The sequence below is a fragment of the Drosophila nasuta genome, chromosome 2L (assembly GCF_023558535.2).
Source record: "Drosophila nasuta strain 15112-1781.00 chromosome 2L, ASM2355853v1, whole genome shotgun sequence".
In the NCBI taxonomy this organism is placed as follows: domain Eukaryota; kingdom Metazoa; phylum Arthropoda; class Insecta; order Diptera; family Drosophilidae; genus Drosophila; species Drosophila nasuta.
The window spans coordinates 402,412-424,420 of NC_083455.1; the positions used below are offsets into that span (position 1 = coordinate 402,412).

The window sequence follows — 22,009 nt, forward strand, 5'->3', positions numbered from 1 at the left end:
CTATACATAGAAATTCAAAAATTGAGTTGGCGCTTTAAATTAATTATTTTCGATAATTAGTTAAGCATTAGTTCAATGAAAAGAGATATCGCAATAAAACAAGTTGGCATCCCAGTTTGTGCAGTAAAGAATTTGTACAATTCTATAATAAACAGTAACAATGGATATATTCAAAGGGCTTAAAAAATCACTATATATATGGACAGACAGCGCTGATTTGGATCTGCGTGTGCAAATCTTGAAGAATTCAACTGGTGGCGAAGTAGCTTTGGAAAATGTGCATCGTCTTTCTTTTTGTAAGTGTTAACTGCAGTGACTCAGCTTGTTTCTTGCCAATAGTTAGTAAATCGCTTACTTCTTTTAGCCTCTTACGCCAACTCAAGCTTCGACTTAATTGTTATAGAATGCGCACAGCTGACTGACAATTACGTAAAGCTACTGCATATGCTCAAGCCGAGTGGAAAACTTCACTTGATTGCATACATTGGCACTGCAGCGAGTTTGTTGCAGGAAATTAAGTTGTCCGGATTTATCAATTGCAGCGAGGATTCCGAGGCCAATACGCTGACCGCTGAAAAGCCTGGATATGAGACTGGCTCTTCTGCTCGACTATCATTTGCCAAAAAGAGCAGCGGCGTGAATGTCTGGAAAATTAGTGGCGACGACGAGGAATTAATCGATGAGGAAGGTCTACTAGATGAGGAGGATAAACAGAAGCCAGATCCTGCTGGTCTCCGAGTGTGCAGCACCACGGGCAAGCGCAAAGCATGTAAGAATTGTTCGTGCGGACTGGCCGAGGAGTTGGAAAGCGAAAAGTCCGCGAAAGCAGCAACTGAGAATGTTAAGTCCAGTTGTGGCAACGTGAGTAAAGAACCATTTGCAATCCATAGAATCATTAACAATCTTTTGCTTTGACTATATAGTGCTATTTGGGCGATGCATTCAGATGCTCCACTTGCCCCTATCTGGGCATGCCGGCATTCAAGCCTGGAGAGAAAGTGCAACTGGCCGGCAACTTACTGAAATCGGATATTTAGATAACACAAAACAGAATGCAGCATGTGGATTTTTAGTTTTATTAAGAAAAACGAAATAAATTGCTTGTAAATAAAAAAAAATGTTTTAAATGGAGTGCCTAACCATTCGCTTATTCGCATGGAGTGCCTTTAATTAGATCCTTATTCTTACCAGTGAGTATGCGATAGTTGACTGCTGAATGATCCAGTTCCTTGTATAAATAAGTGGGCATTCTGTCTGAGAGCACCCATAATGAACCATCCTGGTCGACCTTAAGATCATTGGGAAACACTAAGGTATGCGAATCGGAATCTATGAGACCCTGGTTATCGGATGTATAAGGACGATTAATATTCCAGCAAGCGATGGCATCCTTGTTCACTTGTGTGTAAAAAATGACGCCCGTATTTTTGTCATAAACCTCCGATGTGGATTGTCCATTCATTCCGCGATCGCCGACAAATTGGAAATCATAGTAGGAGTCACCACCATTGACATGAGATTCGTTTTGAAGGACGCGATTCGAGACCTTAAACTCTTTCGTGCTGGCAAGCGCATGGAAATATACGTCTTTGGTATGGTCAGCCTTCAACGGACCGACTGCCATGCCGAACACACCATCGGTCCACTGGAAGTTCACGCCTCCCACATTAAAGTCGCCGTGCAGTGGATCGAAATGGAAGTAGTTGTGCTTAACACGGTATGATTTGTTGTCGCGCAGGGAATATACAATGACGCCATAGGCGCCCAAGTCCGGAACATAAGCAAACGCATCTTCGCACTGATCGCGCTCAGCATCAACAATCTAAGATAGATGCGAGGAAGAGAGGAACAAAATTAACTATAAAGTTTTAAGAAATCTGACTTATGTATACGTACAATATTGGCAAAGAAGGTGTCTTCCTTCGTCTGGTCGGATGGTAAGGCAAAGCGACGCAGCAATTTATCTGTCTTCAGATCAAACACCAAAATTGTGTTGGGCGTAATTTGCTTAGGATTACCCAAGATGTCAGCGAGACCAGTGTCCAATATCCACAAACGATCACAGACGTCCACCTGAATGCGAAAGGTGGAAATAATAGTAGAATTGTTCTCTAATTGTATCTCAGCATTCTGCGCCTTGTCGGCATCCAGTCGACCTCCAGACGGTGTATTCTGTATCTGGGGCGCCACTTCAATTGGCAGCTTATTGGCTTCCCAGCTTGGATATGGTCGCAGTTTGGGCGACTTTTCGTTCGTCGATAGATCAATGTAGTTTAATGTGGCTGCAACTCCGGCTTTCCATCTGAAAAACAAAATGATAAATAGTACTATATTTTGAGACAGGGTGAATCAGCAGATGAAATAAATATACTCGAATTTTGATCAAAAGTCGTGTTAATATTAAGTAGGTAAATCCCCGTTGACGTCATAAGAAGAAACTTAATGGTTAGTGTAGAAAATGATGCACATGTTACCTGTTATTTATCCATGTAACCATTGTGTATAGTAATTTATTTATATGTTTTCATATTTTCATAACCATATACATAATTAATTTAAAATTCAGTGTATAGTAGTGTGTTGTTTATTTGCAGATCTACACACATATGAATGTATCTTCACATACATATATGTATGCATAGTATGCTGTTGTTTGTATTTGTGGGCTCAACCAGTGAGTAACCATCGACATGGTAACCGGTTTTCCAAACCAAGTACCTTTCGCAAAAGCCCCGATTGAGGCGACCAATTACAATAACGATTAAAGCCAAAAACAAGAAGTTGCAATTGGCAATGCATGTTTATTGCTTGCTGTTGCCTCTCTTACCTTGGCACGGTGACAAAGATTTTGTTTTCCCAACGCTCTAAGCCAAGTGGCAAATTGTTCTCCTCAATGTAATGGCCAGTTCGTTTGGCCTCTGCCTCGGCTTCTGGGCTTGGCCAATCGAAGGTCAATTGTTTCCATGAGAAGCGTTCCTCCAACTTAGCATTGACGGCCCAAGAACAGCCAATGCTGATAAGGCACAATGTTAGCAGTTTTGGTGAAAACATTGCTTTTCGTTTCTCGTCGTCGTCGCTGGAGCCGATATCAAAGTCTATCACGTTCAAGTCGAGAGCACTTACTGCATCACTTGAGGTCTGTTCGCAGCTTAATATGCTATCGAAAGCTTAAAGCTTTTGCCCAAAGCTCTTGTAAAGTAAGCGATGGCAAATCCCGTGCTCAGTAGCTTGTGTAACGACAAATGCAGGGAGAGCCGGTAAAATTAGCATAGCCGGAAAGAAAAAGTAAAAATAAATACAATCGAATGTAAATCTGTAAATATAATTTGTTCTCAAACTCGAGTATTTGTAATGATTTAACTTTAGCACTTTGATATTACAAGCAGTTAGAATAATTGTAAATCAAATTAAAAACTAGATCTGTATTCTAATTCAATAAAGATTAATGTTAATTTTAAAATTTGCGATATTTACATAAAAATATATGGATACCTGTTACCCCTTGAGAACAATAATTTTATATCGTTGAGATGAAGTTTGATCAATTTGTCAAAGAACTGACTTTCTGCCAAAAACATTTTTCTTATTAAGGTCGTAGTCGGCGAAAACATGCAACATTTGACATTTTATTTCGTTCCTTTTAATATAAGACAATTATCTGCAATCTGGTTTTACTTTTTATTGGTTTTGCTTTGTGTTTATTCAGTAAAATTTTCATATATTTATAATCTTTAAATTAATTCGTTAATGTTACTTTCATAAGAACATACCGAGTTTTCTTGCTTCATATTGCTACAATTGTTTGCTGCCATTATTTTGTTTGTTGTCACTAAATAAATAAATAAATATTAATCCACTTTTCTTTACTCATATATACGACAGTTAGCTTTGCTAAAGTGTTACTTAGTTTACATTTAAACATTCGGATTTTGTGTTGCAGTTGTAATTCTGACTTCTGGTAGTTTTTTGTGACTGAGCTTGACGTAAGAAAAAATAACCAAAAATATTAAAAATTGTTTGACTTATGTGTTTCGTGTTTAACTTTGAGTAAAAATTACAATTGTAGCTATGATCGCTTCCAATTTCGTCGGAAGAGATTGTAAATTAGCTTAACATGCTATATACAATATACATGAACATGTTTAAAAATACAGCTACCCTAACAGCGTTCCCTATATGAATTACGGTCAAATTAATCTACAAATTCCAACGATTCTTAACAATATCAACTAGAAATGTCGTTTTTGCATTGTATAAATTTCCTTTTGCTCTTTAATTTTCATATAAATGTATATGTGTATATTTTTATTAGCTTAAGTACTCGTAGAATGTGTGTGTCTATAATTATCCATTATTTGGTGTGTATAGTTCTATTGTATTTTATTTAACGGCTTATAGTTTAAAGTCTTTCATTTCGTAGGAATTTGATGTTGTCTATTAATGTGTGTTTCATGATAATTTGTTTATTTTATTACAGCTCTTTTCGTGGTGAATTAGAGTGATTGAATAAAAAGGGATCCAATTGGATTTATTACATTTTTGAGAATTCTTTTCAGTAGGTTTTAGGTTTTGCTTTTGTTTTTTTACCTTTTAAAATAATGTCAATTCCTATTATAATATATAATGTTGCATTTAATTCACATACGTAATTTTATAAATGCAATTTTAGAACTTACAGTGTGTTCAAAAATTTCCTTTGCTTTCAAATTCCTTTCGTCCATTTTCTATATATATAACAGTAGATAAAAATCATAATGTTGTACTAGCACATAACACCCCCTCCCCCAAATATAATATATGCATTTATTACATTATGATTACACTAAACTATGCCATTATGTATTTCATTATCTAAGGTTTGCTATGTGTTCCTTCCCTGGTAGTGCTACCTTTGACTCCCAAAAATGTAAGCTACTAAAACATTGTATTTGAGTGCATAACGAGTACATATAGTATGTAAGTACGAGAGTTTTTGGACACGCCCTAAATTTACACACACATATTCGGACACATGATCTATACAAAATCTAACACTAACCTAAGCTAAGTAAATACACCAAACTTTCTAGAAGTCTGGTTCTAGAGTCTAAGAGCTCGTATTGGTGCGGCTGAACATAAATATGTTTGTATTTAAATACGAAATGGAAAAGGCCGCCTTGGGAAACGTTGTGTGGGAATGTGTGTATAGCTCTAGGAGATAGCACTGAGCAAAAGAGGTTTATGGGAAAATGCTCACTAAGCAAGACCATATGTATGTATCTAACACAACAATTTGCTTGCTATCGCAATTTAAAAATGACTAAAGTTCAACATGATTGAATTTATTAATAGTTTGGTATGACTTGACTTAGTCTTTGTGAAGGATTTAACTTTACAGACTAACGATTTTAGTAAATTTTCCGTATCGTTAATATTAGGTTCCGTAAGTTTATAAGATTTTTTTTATAAGTAGTTTCTAAACACATTTAAGGTACAATAAATATTTCAGTTATTTCTAAAAATTGCTGCTACCAATTTTCTTATTTAGCTCAGCTTAAAGTTGATACAAAGTTTTTCAAGTTCATACGTGTACATGCATACATACATATTTATTAAATGTACTTTAGAAGCTTCTTTGTATAATTCACCTATCACGCAAAGGAAATTGACAAGTTTTTTCATGTACGGTGCTCGTGAGTATCTGCAAGAAACATGTAAAGATTGTGTATAAAAATTTGATCAAACTTAAATATCATATTTAAAGTAAGTTTGCTTGGAAAACAAAACTCGAAGGCGAGCTAACAATGCATTTAAACAAACAATTATATTATTATTATTCAACCATAAGTAATAGGAATTATTTGTATGACAACTAGTTCTTTTTTTGTTTAAAATAAAGAAATATATTTCCAATTATTAAATTCTAATATACATTTGTATTTGTTTGATATCTGCTACACAGGGGTATTTATGTAACAGGCATCTTCTTGATAAGTATCAATAGCCGAGACGAAAGAGCCATGTCTGTCCCTATTACCTAGATCTCAGAGACTATTAGTGATACATATATACATACATATGTATGTATATCGTTGTAGCTTATATTATGTATTGCACGCATCTATGTATCTTTACTGATATTAATTACTGCTTAGGCGTTTTAAATTGCAAAATAAATAAATATAATAATAAATAAAATAAATCAAAGACAATAACAAAAACTGAAAATTATACTAATTTAAATTGAATTAAATGTATAATTGGCATATATATGTATACAATTTCTTATATTATTTTATTATTGATTAGGGATATTCCCTTTAAATATAAGATAATTATTATACGTTCTCGCATCAAACAATTTTAAAAATTGTCCTTAAACTTTAAGTACCTTTAATGGTTTATGAAAGTTTAGATAACATGAGCTTGCTAAATGAAAGAACTAATTTTCAGTAGAATCTTCAATATTTTGAATGTCGAAATATCACTTTAGGTATACTGTAGGTACTCTAAGTTACCATTTTTAAATGATGATCCCACTTTCTTCTTGTTTTTATCAAAAATGGGTAGGTGGTCTATTGCTCTAAACAGTTATACCCGCTACCCATAGGGTAGAAGGGTATTATAACTTCCAGCTTCCAGCAAATGTATGTAACACGTAGAATGTGCCATTTCCGACCCTATAGAAATATATACTCTCGAGATGTGCTTAGTTGAAGACTAAGACTAAGTCTATTAGTATTATAGTGTTTATGATTTGGGTTCGAGCAGATAAAGATGCTAGAAGTTATTTAGAAGCCATGGCTGACAATTTGGTATATTTTGTGATATATTTTAATAACAATATCGCACGGTTTTGCTTTTACTGCAAAGAGGATAGTCCAGCAGCGATCATTATCTTTTAAAAACCTTCGAATATAGTGTGGAACGATGCATTCTTGCACGATGCATTCTGAATGCTGAATTAAAGTCTTGTATTGAAAGACGCCACTTACCTTGTGTGATCGCGAGCGTAGCTGAGGGCGTTGCATGTGCGGATGCAGTTGTGTTGATGATTGAAGCTGATTGAGGCTGCATTGCAAGCGATGTTGTTGCCGTGCCACCACAGGTACCCGATGTGGGATTCAGTTCTGTGCTCTTCGTATTGACGTCACGTTCGACTAGCCGTTGCCGTAATACTCGTATCTTTTCCTCTTTCTGCAAAACGGACAACAATTTGTAAAAGATCCGCACTTAATAGCGTTGCTATCGACTTTCACCTGGGTTATTAATCGTTGCAATTCCTCGTTTTCGGTTACTAATTTTTGATAGCGTTCCTCGTCTTCTTTCGATATGGCCGAGTCTGGATTGTACTTTGATTCTGCCTTATCTTTCGGATGTCGTACGACCTCAATAACCTGTCGAAGGTTTTTTTTTTCAAATATGGTTTGCGTTGTGATCTTTTTTTTTTGAAGAAAGTCAAGGTCTTACTTACTTTTGGCACAAATATCAGCAGCATGCTTAGGAAACAACAGAATATCACAGCTAGTGCAACAAAGGCGAATGAGGCGTCCTGTTGCGATGCAATGACCATGCCCACGGGAGCTGTTATCAGGCACAACACGACCACATTGTAAATGCTCATACCCACATAGCGCGAGTCGTTGATCTGCTTCACTTTAATGGATCGCGTCTCGTAGGCCAAGAATAAGCCAAATACGAGTATTAGACCCTTAAAGCCATAGACTAGTCCTGATCGATGGAATGACGCATACAATTAGTATAATCAAGTGATTTATAAATCGCGATATTTTTATCATACCTAACCACATGGAATTACGTTCACTTTCACAATGCTCCAGCTCTGGACGTATTTTAATATCATCAGTTGTAGATACTGGATCTTCGAGTGGGAATGTTTCAAGTATTCGCTGCAGCGGATCAAAGATCTGCCAAGACAGTAATATCACTAAATCTATTGATAAGAGCCCCGAAACCATGGTGTATAGCTTCCAAGGTTCCACTTTTTTCTGTGCATAAGAGAAAATATTTATTAATAGTCAATTTGTATTTATAAAGTTGAAGACGTTTGTTACCTTCGGGTCAGTTTTTGCTTTTGTTGTAAATCGATGCACTCGCCATACTTTGCTGAACATTGCGCCATACGCAAGTGTAAAACCGGTGGATAATAGCCAAGCTCGAGCTTGACAAATCTGGGAAATATTTTGCATTTTAGTGTGTGTGTATGTTATTAATATCTTTGAATGTTTGTTCACCTTTGGATATTCGTGAGGGCTGACAAAACGGCCATCTATGCCCAGTAATATGACTGATATTAGACAAATGATAACGCCAAAGAGCATTATGGTATTGCAGACCGGATGTGAAGATTGTATAACTCTGAATGCAGAATATGTATAAGAAGTACATTTAATGAATAAACATATCACTTAGAATTAATTACCTGCGATGCTTATTCCATATGTTGAAGATGATCAGAGCAAAAGCTACAAAGATGCCACAACTAGAGATTGTCCCCATGCAGACGAATAATGGCAAAGAAACCGTTCGCAGCACATGGGTAACAATTGTGCGATCTTGAGGAACCTATAGAATATTAGAAAAAATAATAATAGGTAATAATTTGCCATTCTTTAAGGAATAAGAAGAGTATTTTGGGTATAGCTACTATCTAGAAAACCTTTGTGCATACGGGAAATGTGTAAAACAGACAGAAGATGGCATGTCCAATCCACTTAAAAGTATATATTCTTGAACAACAAAATTCCAGAATACGTTTGTCTTACATTTTATCCACTTCCGCTCACTCAAGTCAGCTGGAGCAAATAATGAGTTAGAATCCTAAGCTATTAGTACTTATGAGTACTGCAAATTTGGTTGCGATCAGAAAAAAATAAAACATGTAAGAAAACTATCTATTCTGGATCGGGGCATTCTCTTTAAATGTACTATTAGGTCCTCGCTGTTAAAATGTTTTTAAAAATTATCTCTTCAAATCAAAATCAAAACTAGTCATAAGCCACCAGCAAGAACAAATAACTTTATATTTCGATATTTTTTCCTTTTGATATGCTTTTTTTTAGAACCTTAAGCAACTATTCGAATGAATTGAAGCATTTGCAAATGGAATAGGTATGAGTAGTGCATGGTATTTTACATTTTCTCCAAGATAAATCTCATAATGCCCCGTTTTCTCAGCACAGCAACTTGGTTTTTCTCGTCAAGTTTCCATTCATTTCTAATGTTACATTGCCATGTAAAAACATTAAAAAAAGCCGGTCTAGCCATGTCCGTCTGTCTGTCCGTATGAAGCACTGAATCTCAGAGACTATAAGAGATAGAGGGAGATTTGTTGGTATATACAATAATGACTATAGTAATTGCGATCCCTGTATGGGCAAAAGCACCTACTTAAAAGGGGTCTTAGTTGTTTCGATTGTTGTATCGATATACCAAATATACCATTTGGTATAATTTTAGTATTCTTGTAGTATTTTTGGTATATTTTGAGAATAATCCCGCAATATTTTGCTTCTATTCAAAATGGGTAGCGATATCTCACAGCACACTCGACTGTAGCTTTCTTACTTGTTTCCATTCGTGGCTGTGGAAGAAGAACTGTAATTTTAATAAACGGAGTGACTGTCGAAACGGGGCATAAGAAAAAACGCAAGATATGTTACTTGAGAAATGTGAAAATATCGGACAACATTCTTCCGCATCAATTATTACTAAACGGAGCTCACCACGGTATAAAGTTTACTACAAAATGATGTTTATGATTTTACATACGCCCCAGCAATGCAAATTGCTTTACTGATTTTTATACAATAATTGCTTCAATTTTTTTTTATAATTTTGTTGCTCGCTTTTTATAGTTTAGTGGCAAAAGCTGATTTACATTCGGAGTAGGTGTCTTGCGTTAGAACCGACGCACTGCAATTTTAACTTTGCTTAAAATAATTGCAGAGGAAGCAGAAGAGTCCTGTTTTAATTACAAATCGTTATCATAATCATATCTGAAGAGTATTTCTGAGTTTACAGTTTCCCAATAGTTTTTGTATTCGTGTTTGTATTTAACTTCACAAGATGATTTGTTAGTTTTGCATTATTATTTATTATTAATTTTTGCAAAGTTGTATATAATATATAGTTAAAGCTCACCTTGCCACCAATCCATTGTTCCATATTTAGCCAAGTAAGATTATCCAGCTGGGTGTCGTAATATCCTAGCTTCTCATATTTCCCATTTACCATCTGTTCGATTTGAGTGAGGGCTATACGATCGCCCTGTGAGCTGAATGCAACCACTCCCTGGAATTATGGTCGTATGTTTATGTTTAGAAATTCAGTTGGATTTCAGAACATTTACCGATACGCCTAAAAACTGGGTTGAGTTCATGGCCGCATAGATGTCATCGGCGATTTCCTTGTCCGTGTACGTGAAATCTCTTAGCGATTTCTTTCTCGAAGTTAACCGTTCCATTGTTTTGTTGAAAGCTAATGCCACACTCCAGACAGCGTCGTAAGCCAGCGGCGCCTCCTGGTAGCCTTCTGGATAGCGGTCATGGTTAATGTCATAGCCCTCATCAATAAGGGCTTGATTCAGTCGATGTCTGCAAAAAAAAAAAATATATATAACATAATTGCACAATAATAATCATCTGCATAAAATGTTGATAATAATCTACCGAAATTCCTCGGCAGTCATGCCGGAAATTGTTGTCTGATTGTTCTGATTCCACATGAGCGCCTCAGTTGTAAGATGTCCCTCTGCTGCGATTCTCATTTGCTCCACAGTGCAGGTAATGCCCTCGTTCTCCAAGTTTGCCTCGTACCAGTTGTCCTCGTACCAACCTGAAAGTGGTGATTTAAAGTAAATACAATCATATGCAATTTGTTCCTTCAAAAATCTTGTGCGTCTCACCAATAAAAAAACCAAACGTGTGCACGTCCGTAAAGCTGTTGTTTATACATCTCGCAGAGAACTCGTCTCGCTGCCACCACATAAAAAAGACCCACAATGATGCGGGCATCTTGACGTCTAAGATTACGCACGGCGTCTGTTGGATCGGATAGAAATGATTGTCTAGTTACGATTTCGACGCCAGCTTCCATGCAACGATTCTCGAGATCCTCTACAGTCTATCAACGAAGGAAGAGAAGTCAATAAATTCAAAATTGGATAGTTAGCTTCCCTACCGATATGAATACTTCTTCGGCCTGTTGTAAGATGGCCACACGGGACCAGCCGAACTTTTTCATTAGCTTGATGCGCGTAGGATTGTGTACCGTTGCCGAGGGATGCGTTCGGAACAGTGTTGGAAAACGCTTGCGATCGGATAGGGCAGGACTTGAGGCTCCATAACAAAGCTGCAATAATACCGCGATAAAATGTGTAATTTGACGTACATATGTAGGTATTAAATGATTTGAACACCGTATTGTTGGTAATGTACTCACAACAATTAGATTCCACATTTTGGCTGCCTCTGCCACAGTGGTGCACACGGTGCTGCATCCTGCCAGCAACATCAGCTTTTGCGGCTTGTTGTAAAGTAGATTATACATCACACTGGCACCCAAACCAGGTTCACACTAGAGGTAAAGTTTAATTAGAATTTAAAGCTCCGTTATATTGTCAAAATATGATTTTTATATTGATCTAAGTACTTAGCTTACTCTACTAGCCATAGAAATAGTTATTCATGTATTAAGTTTAATAATAAATAAGTAAAAATGAACGATTCAACGTTGATCTATATAAAATAAAGCTACAGTCTCATGTTATCGACTGTGAGATACCCCTTAGTAGACTAACAAAACTTCCTATGCTAACTTCATATAGAATATTATATACATATGTATGTCGGTCATTACGATACTCGATTTACTTCTAAGTTTTCATTTCACCGCAATTCAATAATCTGGAATCAAAAGGCTATAGTTGTCATTCTGTGTACCTAGCTTTAAAACACGCCTGCTATTCTCTTGTTTTCGATTACTTGGGCGGTGTTGGGTGTTAAAACAAAATCTAAGAAGTGGTGTACAAAATGTAGCTCTATCAATTAATATCTTTAATTCATACGAATGGGATATGGCTATATCGAATCGTCTGTTGGCGATGATTAATACAATATGTATGTGCATAAGTAATTTATGGGGTCGAAGATGCATTCCGCCTCATACATTTCCATTTAGTACAAAGTTATTGTCATAAATAAAGAATTTTAATGTTATAATTATCCACTACTTTAACCTAAAATTTGCAAATGCGTGATTCAGATTTATCATTTTTGTTTTTAAAACATGTATATAAAATATAAGGAATACTTTAAAAAAAAACAATCTAACTTCAATATCGCGGATAATTTGTAAGCTTTGCTAATAATACATTCCATTCAAAAATGTATCTTTTTAAGCTAATATATTTTGTTTAATTAATGGATTTTCTTGAATTATTATAGAATTTTATTTTCTTTCTGTGCAGCGCAGAGTAAACTTATTTTTCCTTCCTCCTTTTCATTCAATCAGCTTGCTCTATACAGAATGACAAATCTTTGTCTGATTCGTTTACACAATTCTTAATTGATTTTTGATGTTGTCTGCCATTAATTAGATATGGAAAATGCACTCATTTGCATTCGCAATAGCGGAAGTATTATTCACTCAATTGCGACAAAAATGAAATACTCATTTTCGCTTTGTTTTCAGTATATTAAGTTTCGGATTGCGTGTAAAAAAACATTGTAATTGTTGGGACTCGTGTCTGCTTAGTGGCTCAACTTTTTATGTACGCATTTCATGTTGTTCTGAATGAGGGCGACATCGAGAAGGAGAAGGGAGAGTGGGGGATAGGGGGATAGAGAAGAATGTGTACATATTCCAGGACATGAATAAATCCTAGGCTTGCCGCATTATGAGCTCTTGTTTAATAATTTTAGTACAGACGTGTGTTTTTCTGCGTTGGGACATTTCACACATTAAAGTAGGTCAAGCAAAGGGAAATAGCGACTGCGAACGCAAAAGTAAAAGTAAAAGCCACAGCCAAAGCTAAAGCTAAAGCCGCTGTCAAAGCGTGCGGCCTTTGCCGCTTGTCGCATTATGATGGCATGTGATGGGTTTGGCAATGATGATGGTGCTGTGACACGTAGAGGGCACAGCTCGGAGATGCCAACTAATTATGCAGCATTTAACGGAAGCTGTTTGCTAAGCTATATATTAGCAGAGTAGTCAGTCGACAGTCGGCAGTCGACAGTCGTAAGTCCTGAGTCGACAGTCAGAAAAGTCTCTGTTGAGCGTGAAGCGCAGCGAAGTGAACCGAACTGAACTCAACTTACTATGTACATACACTTTGTATGTGTTTGTGAGTGAGTAACAGTGTCGGTATATAATACATGCTATGTATATGTATATGATTATGTGTGTTTGGTCAGGTTTGACTGACAACCTTGAATAAAAATAGCTCAAATGATGGGCTCAACGCAACGAAGTGACCTCATATAAAACTCAAAACAAGTTGTTCAGATTTCGTTCACTTAAAACTAATGAGGTCCGCCTATAAATAAAGATACATAAGGCTCTGTTCTTGTAACTGTAAATGTAAATGTATGATAGCTGTAACTGTAACTATAACTGTAAAGCAGTTCCAAATTTACTTTCGCTCTATTCGTAAGAGCTTACGAGTGCTGGCCACAAAGCGGAGCACCGACAAAATATCGTGCAAGCTTGCGACTAACAAACTATCCATTAATTATGACATATGACATTTATACCAGTAAATACACTTACACAGGCAAGCATATACAGAAGGAGAACTTTCACATTGAAAAGACCACATAAGTGAGTTGCGTTCCTAAAATCAACTACTACATAAAACCGCTCAAATTTTGAATGCTTTGAAAAATCCAAATCAACGGAAAAACATGCAGAGGGAACCTTATTACAGTATATTGCTAATAAGAAGGTACGCTCCTGATAATAATGTACATATGTATATATCTTCGTTATATAAAAATGGAAATCATAATGATTAAAATAGTAACTTAAACCCTTCAGATGCATACGGTTCTTTTGTGATACTAAACTGCTTCTCAAATAACTTGGTAGCTATTTATTCCATTGCAACTAATATTTCTGGAATCATTGAGTTATGAATTTGTTAACCAAATAAATATTTCTGTGGTAATTATATTATATTTTTCGATTTGTAGAATGAAGGATGTTAAAATCTAAAATAAACTTCATCTACTTTCAATATAAAGTGAAGTGTATAACTATTATGGTAGCTCTATTCTCACAATTTTACATGTGCTCGCTTATCGGTTTAACCTACACTTTAACAAGCTTTTATAAAAAACTCATTTTTACTATAATAAACTTAATTCTACTCCTAAGCTTTCTCTAACTCTCATATTAATCATAGTAGGTCCTCTAAAGTTTCCACAATCTGTGTGACTAATGTTGAATGAATGAATCGCAAGTTTGTGCTCCAAATAATACTGAGATTACAACGAAGACGCTTTACTTTATTTTACTATTATGCTTTGTGTTCATGTAAAATTTATATTAATAAAACAATTATTATACATAACAAATATGAACATACATTTTACACAGTCCAATTAAGACTTTGATCAAAATTAGGAGAATTTGATTTTGAGAAAACCCTCGTCGAATACCCTTTATGCGCAATATAACAAAAGCATAATAAAACGCTCGCTGCTGTGTCTTCCCCTAGAGAAATATGCTAATGAATGCCAAGTTGCCCCTCCTCTGACTACGCACCCTCGGTGCTTCCTCGGCGGAACCATTCGGGAAGTGACAAAACGGAAATGGTCACAAAAACAAAACACAAAAACTAAGCAACATACTTAGGTCGCACCCAAGGGATCCCAACTAATCGCACATACATACATATGTATATACTTTCAGATACTCATATCTACGGATGTAAATATTGTGAGTATAAATGGTGATCTGTGGCAGCTTATTTCAAGAGTGTTGTGTTATGTAGTACATAGTGGGATGGTTCAATATATAGTAAGTAATGTTACATGCAGACTCACCTCGCTGTCGTTGCTGTGCAGGATGAGCTTGAAACCTGGCAGCAGATTTGGCTCCTTGTTGACATCATCCAATGCCAGTCTTGCGGCGGGCATGCATGCCTGCCCACCCTGCCATCCTCCTTTGCCCGCAATGGGAAAGATGCCGCCGATATGCAGCTCATCCGGCCTACCCGCCTCGCTGCCCTCCAAATGCGGCGAGCCGATCAAACAAAGCAAAAATATCCAAAACGTAACAGCACCATCACTTGTCATATCCTGTTGAAATGCTCAAATGTGATTACCGCATCCGAATACCAAAATCAAACAAAACGACATTGGATAAGGGCAATCAAGAAACGGGAAACGGAAAACGGGGAACGGTCAACGGTCAACCAGAAATGAGAAATCACAAATGTGAAATGAGAAACCGAAGACTCTTTGTGTGACTCTTTGCTTTGGTCTTGCTTACATCGAACCAACCCAATTTTTACGCGATATCCAATTTGTTATAAAGCCTACTTGTCGTGACCTTTAACATTCCATTTCTTCCATATTTTGAAAAATCCATTTGCGATTTTGGTACAGAATGTAAAAATACTTTATAGTATACGAAATGTTGACTCTGTGGCTATAATTTGATAAACTACTTCAGTAAAATTGATATATATGTGCTTAACGAAAATCAAATCTTATCCTTACCTATCAATATGTACATTATGTATCCTATATTTCATAACCCTGAGGGTACTTTTTTAATGTAATATAATTCCCAAATATAACATATTTATAGTATTATGTTACACGATTGCATTTCGTATATATTTTTACACGTCTAATTCGGTGAAAGGTCAACATGAACTAAAAGCAGTTGTTGCAAGTCGACTATATTCGTAGTGTTTCTTTTTTGGCTAATGTGGTTTTTAAGGCTTTTAGGCTGATATTTGTGGAAACCAATAAATAAATAATTAGATTCTATTTTCTGCTGATTTTGTTGTTTCTTTCTTTTTGTTTTTAGTGCTGCAAGGTCACTTTTTGTTGATTTTTTGGGTGCTTTGGCAATTCGTTTTATAGCCTTACGACTAACCATACACGCTTCGTCTTTCTCTTGTTTTTTAACCCCTCTCTCCATCTCGCGCACTCTACACGCTTTTGTCGAACCGCAAAACGTCTTCTTCTATACTTCGGCAAGCAATTGCTGTTTTATATGTGAAGACCAAAACGAAGGCGAAGACGAAGACGAAGAAGAAAAAGAAGCAGAAAAAAAAACAACAAAATACATATATTCGCCCTTCTCCATCGTGGAGCAGGCTGCTGCTTCTGCTGCTGCTATCGAAATCTGTTTCGCGGCTGTTTTCTCCCCGCTACTCTCATTGCGCGCTTGTCTCTAACAGTGTGAGTCCGTGTATGTATTTATGTGTGTGTGTGTTGGACTGTGAGACACAGTAGATACACACAGCCACTCTAAACACGCCGCACGCGTGCACAGAATATGACCGTTGTGGTTATTGAATGACAGTGCTCTCGAAGGTAGGCAAAAATATATAATGTTTTGGCCCCTATTGGTAGGCAACATTACTTGTTCGGAATTGTTTTGATACGCGCGCTCGCTCGATTATCGACACCTTTCGACAGACGACAACGACATCGACTCTGTAATCGGTAATCAGATGTTCCACGATTTCTAAGTACTACTTGGTACGTTGTCACCTGGCCTAAGGGCTGTGCTTAGTTTTGTTTTTGATATTGTCGCAGGTTTCGTTGCAATTTACTCCTTGTGGCGGCTGCTGGTTGATGGCCAACTTCCGCTGACCTAGTTTCAGGTATTACGCGGGTTCAATAATTACGCGAGAAGTGCGAATGGCACTTTACCACGCTTCACTACCTCAATCCTCAATTTGGCATGCCTTAACGCTTTGACACTGCTCTGGTTTGCTCAGTGCAGCTCATCTCACTTCATTTCACTTCAATTCACTTCACGTTACACTTAACTTCATTTCATTTCACTTACTTTGCGTATGCCGTTTAAAAATGTGTTGCGATTTTGTTGGTTGCTGCTGCTGCTGCTGCTGCCTTGGCCGGCACGTCAATTGTTTCATAAGATACAAAACTTTTTGTGAAGGCCCAAAAACTAAAACTCAAGCTCAGTGGTTGTTGTTGGTATTATTCTTTGCACTATGTTGCTGTTGGATTGTTTGATGACTGCGCACTACAATCGATAATCCGTTGCACAAATGCAGCTTAGCGCGTTGGTATTGGCGCAAATCCATTTTAATGAAATGCCGTAAGCCGAGCAGATCATCCTTAAATGATGATTATTAGTTTGCTTCCCGCTGCAGTTGCAGCTGCATTTGTTGCTACTTCTGCAACACACGGCACCCACGACAACAACAACAACAACAACAATAGCCGACGGGGCGTGGAGCTTTACAAAAGCTTTAAATTGAATTTTAAATTTTTTATCAGCTACGGTTTTTCTCTTGCTTTCTATTTTTTCCCAATCTAGATTTTTTAACGATAATCAAATGCTGTAATGTACGACATTTATGTTCAATTTTTCACACTTTTATTATTTCATTAAATTTTAAATTAAACTTTTTGCGTCACTTGTCGAGTTTAGAATTTGTAACATATTTGGCAAACATATTAATTTATATATTAATTCACACTCATATATACACAAATAAATGTATATATATACAGAGGTTGCAGTTACTTCACTTCTTTTATACACAACTTTTGTAAAAATTTTCTTCGCATTGTATTTCGGGGCGAGGCGCGCTGTTTTGTGTTCGCTGCGTTCCACATGTATCCGACGACTGGAACTCCATGACTGACATTCACACCGCCAACTTTAGCTTGGCAAGCGAAAAGAGACTTCGCGTAGGCATCGCTGGCAGCAGGCTGAAAGGTAGCGCTTAAAGCTTTGAGTAAGCTTTTCGTTCGGCGTGCCTTTATTGCTGAGCGACTGGAAGTCAACGTCGCTCCGTAGCTTCCAGTTAGGCAAATGTGTCTAAGTGTTGGTAAAGTTTGATTTTAGTGGGCGCGAAGTTGATAACAGTCAATTGTGAGCACCATAATTATGACCAGAGGCCACTTGGCCAGGCGCTCACCAGACCAGACTTCAGGGTGTCAGGACTTTGCTTGTGTTTCGTGCTCCAAAAAACAAAATAAAAAAAAACAAATATGGGCTTGCTGTGGAGTTGTGGAAAGAAGAGCATGTGACCGGCTTTTCGTTTTTGAATTGTCAAACAGCAGCGAAGGACGACGATTGGCTTTAACTTATGGCCAATGTCAGCGCCGTGCTTGGCGTTTGTTTTGAAAGTGAAAGCCATTATTATTGGCCTAGCTTAGCTTAGCTGGCCCCATCCAAGCCTGGCGTGGCATTGCATGCCAAAGTTTTGAGGTCGTAAGACATCCAAACATGCAAACACGCACAGTTAGGCAGCAAGACCCGCGGTAATATCCATGGGCACGGACACGGACACGAACCCGAACACGAACACAGGCACGAGCAGGAGCACGGACATGAGCAAGGTGAGGTCCTTGTCATTTAACTTACTTGCCGAGTTGACCTTTTGTCGTGTGTGTGCACTTCACAACAAGGCAGCCAAATAACAACACAAAACACAACAACAGACCAAGAAAACAACTGCATGGTAGCCAGTCATTTCCCAAATGCCACGCCTTAAGCTAATGTCCCTTGTAGCACACACACACACCCATACGCACACATACCGAAGCATATAATAGTCCTAGCCGTAACCCTAATGCTGTCCTGGCTCGTGCATGTTTGATGAGCTTATCAAGGCTCAAGCTTATTGAATTTTAAATCGATATATTTCCGGCTTAGCCAATTAGTTTGCTATTTGTAATGAATAAATCAGGATTACAACTGCAAAATAAAGTACGTGTACTCAACGGCAAGGATTCAATTTGCGTATTATGTAGCCAAAGAGTAAGTACACGCATTTGAATGCAAAATCAATGATAGTCAAATTATAGTTGACTCACTTTTGAGTTCGGGTTACATTGCTGACAGAGTTAAAGGATACAATAGGGCCAAGACCCGACTGTGTTTTCAGTTCTGATGATCCACAGTTAAAACTTTATTCAAGTTTTAAACCTTTGTTGATATTCATATTAATCATGAATAAAATGAATCACTCAAACATTAAAGACAAAGTTCAAGTTTTTCTATTGGACAGAACCAAAAAAAGATTAACATACTCCAAGCAGGGCTCTGCTCTCTGCTCGACACATCCTGCAAGTCCTGACACACATCCCTCTGCAGAGGGACGTGCTGACATGCACACACACACACACACAGATCTTTTTAAATTGTTGCACGCTTCGTGCTTGCCCATCACCCCTTGAGCTCGCCCTGGGGCCAATCCTTATAAAAAGTTTAGCATACACAAGGAGAACAAGGAGCTGGCGCCAAAGCCACAGGGGGGAGGCAAATAGCGTAAGAGGAGCACAACAAAGGCAAATGCCTGGCATGCGTTTTTCACATTGTTCTATGCGGTTGAATAAACACAAGTCGTTACAAAACACACTCATACACCACTCTCCATACACATTCACATCCAGTTATGCATTTCACGAGGTGCACACACATAGACGCACACAACACACTGACACATATACTGACTGGCGCATAGACACTTATTCGCTCGCTTGCCTCGACAGGCTTACAGAATAAACATTGCGGTGTGTATTTTGTTTGTACCCATTGCGTATACGTAACGTAAGGCCACTCATCTTCCTACCTTTCCCGACTGTCAGTGGCCCACGTTGACACATACACATACGCTCAGACTCACTGCATAATATGTGATTGTGTATGCTGGAAACTCAGCTGCCCGACAAGCCATTGTGCAAAAATGATTTAACCCTCTTCGTACTTCAGGATTGACCAAAAACGTGAAACTTGTAACCAAGATAAGTCCGTATCTAGTGACTATTGTAGTTAAATACTTTTTGTAAGCGAAATCTAAGTAAAGTACGTAATGAAGTTTCTGAATTATAAGCTATTATTCTATTGATAAAAGCAAATAAAAAGTAAGGAAGTAAAATATTCATATGTTACATATATGTAACTTTTTTGAATTTAGTTTAGTTTATTTGTTATGGCGTTTTTTTATTACGTGCAACGAATAAGTAGCCTAGAAATGTAAACAACAATAAAGTACTATATGCATCCAACAGTTATAAACAAAGTTTATATCATTAAATTTAGTAATGCAATTGAAGGCAACCTTCTGTCCTTAAAAGCTATAGCGCTCGCACATTTAGGGCCTGAAAATACTGTGTGCTGCATATGGGTTAAAAGTGAACTAATTTGCATAGACCGCACAGAACAATGCGCAGGCGGCTGCATGAGGTAACAAAAAGATTCATTAGGGCCAATCAGTGCAAAGCGTGCACTGCCAAACAGGACGGGCAGAGAGAGGAGAGAGTGAGATGAGGCGTCAGGGCTCAGCGTAAGCGACAAGGGACAAAGCTGGTTCACGAGGCAGTACGAGTCGTGTGTGTGTGTAAACAGTTTTGTTGTTTGCCTTCTAAATACGCACGTTCTACTTTAAACAAAGCGTACTATACACATGCACACAACGTGTACAAACACACACACATGGACTGGACTGTTGTAAACAATTTCTCTCCTCTTCTCTGAACTTGTGTGTGAGCGTGTGTGGGTGCGTGTGTGCAAAACAAATTTAAACTTTACGCCCAAAGTTTATTTTTATGAGCAAAACTTTAAATAATGAAATTATCTGACAAGAACTTGCAGATGAGAAAAGCATTACAAAAAAGCAATATACACGGAGAGAGAAAGGCAAAGAGTCCAGAATACAGAGAGAGAGAGAGAGAGAGACAGAGAGAGAGAGAGAGAGAGCGAAAGTGACTGGGAGAGACAGAGAGGAAAAGTGAGGGAAAGCGAGAGAGCTGCATGCGTGTGAGTCAGACACAAGAAAAAAAACCAAACGATTATCCGTTTTGCTGTCATGCCGTGTTCGCCATCCAATCAATGGAGTAATTTATGCCTTTTTCCCCACTCTCCTTCGTACCTTCGCTGTGATATCAAATATTTATTTACACTTGAGCTATAATAATTCATTGATGCATTGAATGCCAGGCACAGGCCCGCACTTGGTAAACGGTCTCGGTCTCGGGCACGACCCGGCAACGTAAACGTCAGGACTAACCTTTGCCCGATGTCCTTCAAAGGCGCCGTCGCTGTGAAAGCAACAGCTGTGCGCGCTCTCCTTGTATGCTCATGCTCGTGTCTTGGTCCGTGTCCATGTCGACGTCCTTCCAATGAGCTTCTCGAAAGCGGTGTGAACTTCCAATTTTCGAGTTCGTTGGTAGAAAGCTTCGTTATCAAAGCTTTCGTATTAGAGATTGTCACTGTTTGTATGGCGAGGGTTGATTTACAATAATTCTTTTAAATAAAATTTGGGTCCCTTTCAACTAGAAGTAAAGGAATGAGAGAGAGCAAGGCAGTAGACTGATACTGAACAGAATAAAGAGTTTAATAAATAATCATCAGTAGTTCTATAGAAATTAAAGAAAAAGCATATATAGTACATATGTATATGTATTCACTGATTAAATATTAACGACCAGTAAAAACGGCAAATGCTGGGAGAAACCGTTTATCATAGTTAGACCTACAAGTTCAAGTGCATCTAATTAACGTTTCAATGAACACAACTTTTGCAAAGCTAACGTGCCCTACATCAAAACAAAAATGAACAATATTTTCCATTTTTGTCATCAAATAATACCTCATGGTTTCATCTAACCGACAAGTTAATAAAACCATAACTTATTTGCGCTCATCGAATAATCGAACAGAACAAAGTTCAAACTTACAAAAAGTTTAGAACGGTAATTTATCATAAAAACTAAGTAAAAAGAACATTTGATCTGTGTTACGAAGAAGGGTTGCTCTAACTTTGTGCCTACAGGTAGTGTATGTA

The 22,009-nt window shown here is 37.5% G+C and overlaps 3 protein-coding genes across 3 annotated transcripts; 1 reads left to right on the forward strand and 2 right to left on the reverse strand.

The window, feature by feature from the left end:
- The first annotated feature begins 83 nt into the window (after nt 1-83).
- LOC132783395 (anamorsin homolog) lies at nt 84-1,131 on the forward strand. The gene is made up of 3 exons (XM_060788533.1): nt 84-296; nt 365-861; nt 924-1,131. The coding sequence occupies exons 1-3, from the start codon at nt 161-163 to the stop codon at nt 1,035-1,037; spliced, it is 747 nt and encodes a 248-aa protein (XP_060644516.1). The 5' UTR covers nt 84-160; the 3' UTR covers nt 1,038-1,131.
- LOC132799052 (protein yellow) lies at nt 1,063-3,088 on the reverse strand. Its single transcript, XM_060811188.1, has 3 exons — nt 2,828-3,088; nt 1,897-2,302; nt 1,063-1,822 (listed from the first exon to the last, which is right to left on the reverse strand). Exons 1-3 carry the CDS (start codon nt 3,049-3,051, stop codon nt 1,148-1,150), a joined length of 1,305 nt encoding a protein of 434 aa, XP_060667171.1. The 5' UTR covers nt 3,052-3,088; the 3' UTR covers nt 1,063-1,147.
- A 50-nt stretch (nt 3,089-3,138) lies between these two features.
- Nucleotides 3,139-17,861, reverse strand: LOC132783399 (gamma-aminobutyric acid type B receptor subunit 1). Its single transcript, XM_060788538.1, has 17 exons — nt 17,035-17,861; nt 15,048-15,302; nt 11,443-11,577; nt 11,182-11,352; nt 10,909-11,124; nt 10,671-10,837; nt 10,352-10,595; nt 10,144-10,293; nt 8,423-8,565; nt 8,235-8,358; nt 8,055-8,171; nt 7,781-7,988; nt 7,454-7,710; nt 7,239-7,376; nt 6,975-7,176; nt 3,493-5,680; nt 3,139-3,227 (listed from the first exon to the last, which is right to left on the reverse strand). The coding sequence occupies exons 2-16, from the start codon at nt 15,297-15,299 to the stop codon at nt 5,658-5,660; spliced, it is 2,547 nt and encodes an 848-aa protein (XP_060644521.1). The 5' UTR covers nt 15,300-15,302; nt 17,035-17,861; the 3' UTR covers nt 3,139-3,227; nt 3,493-5,657.
- Nucleotides 17,862-22,009: the final 4,148 nt, after the last annotated feature.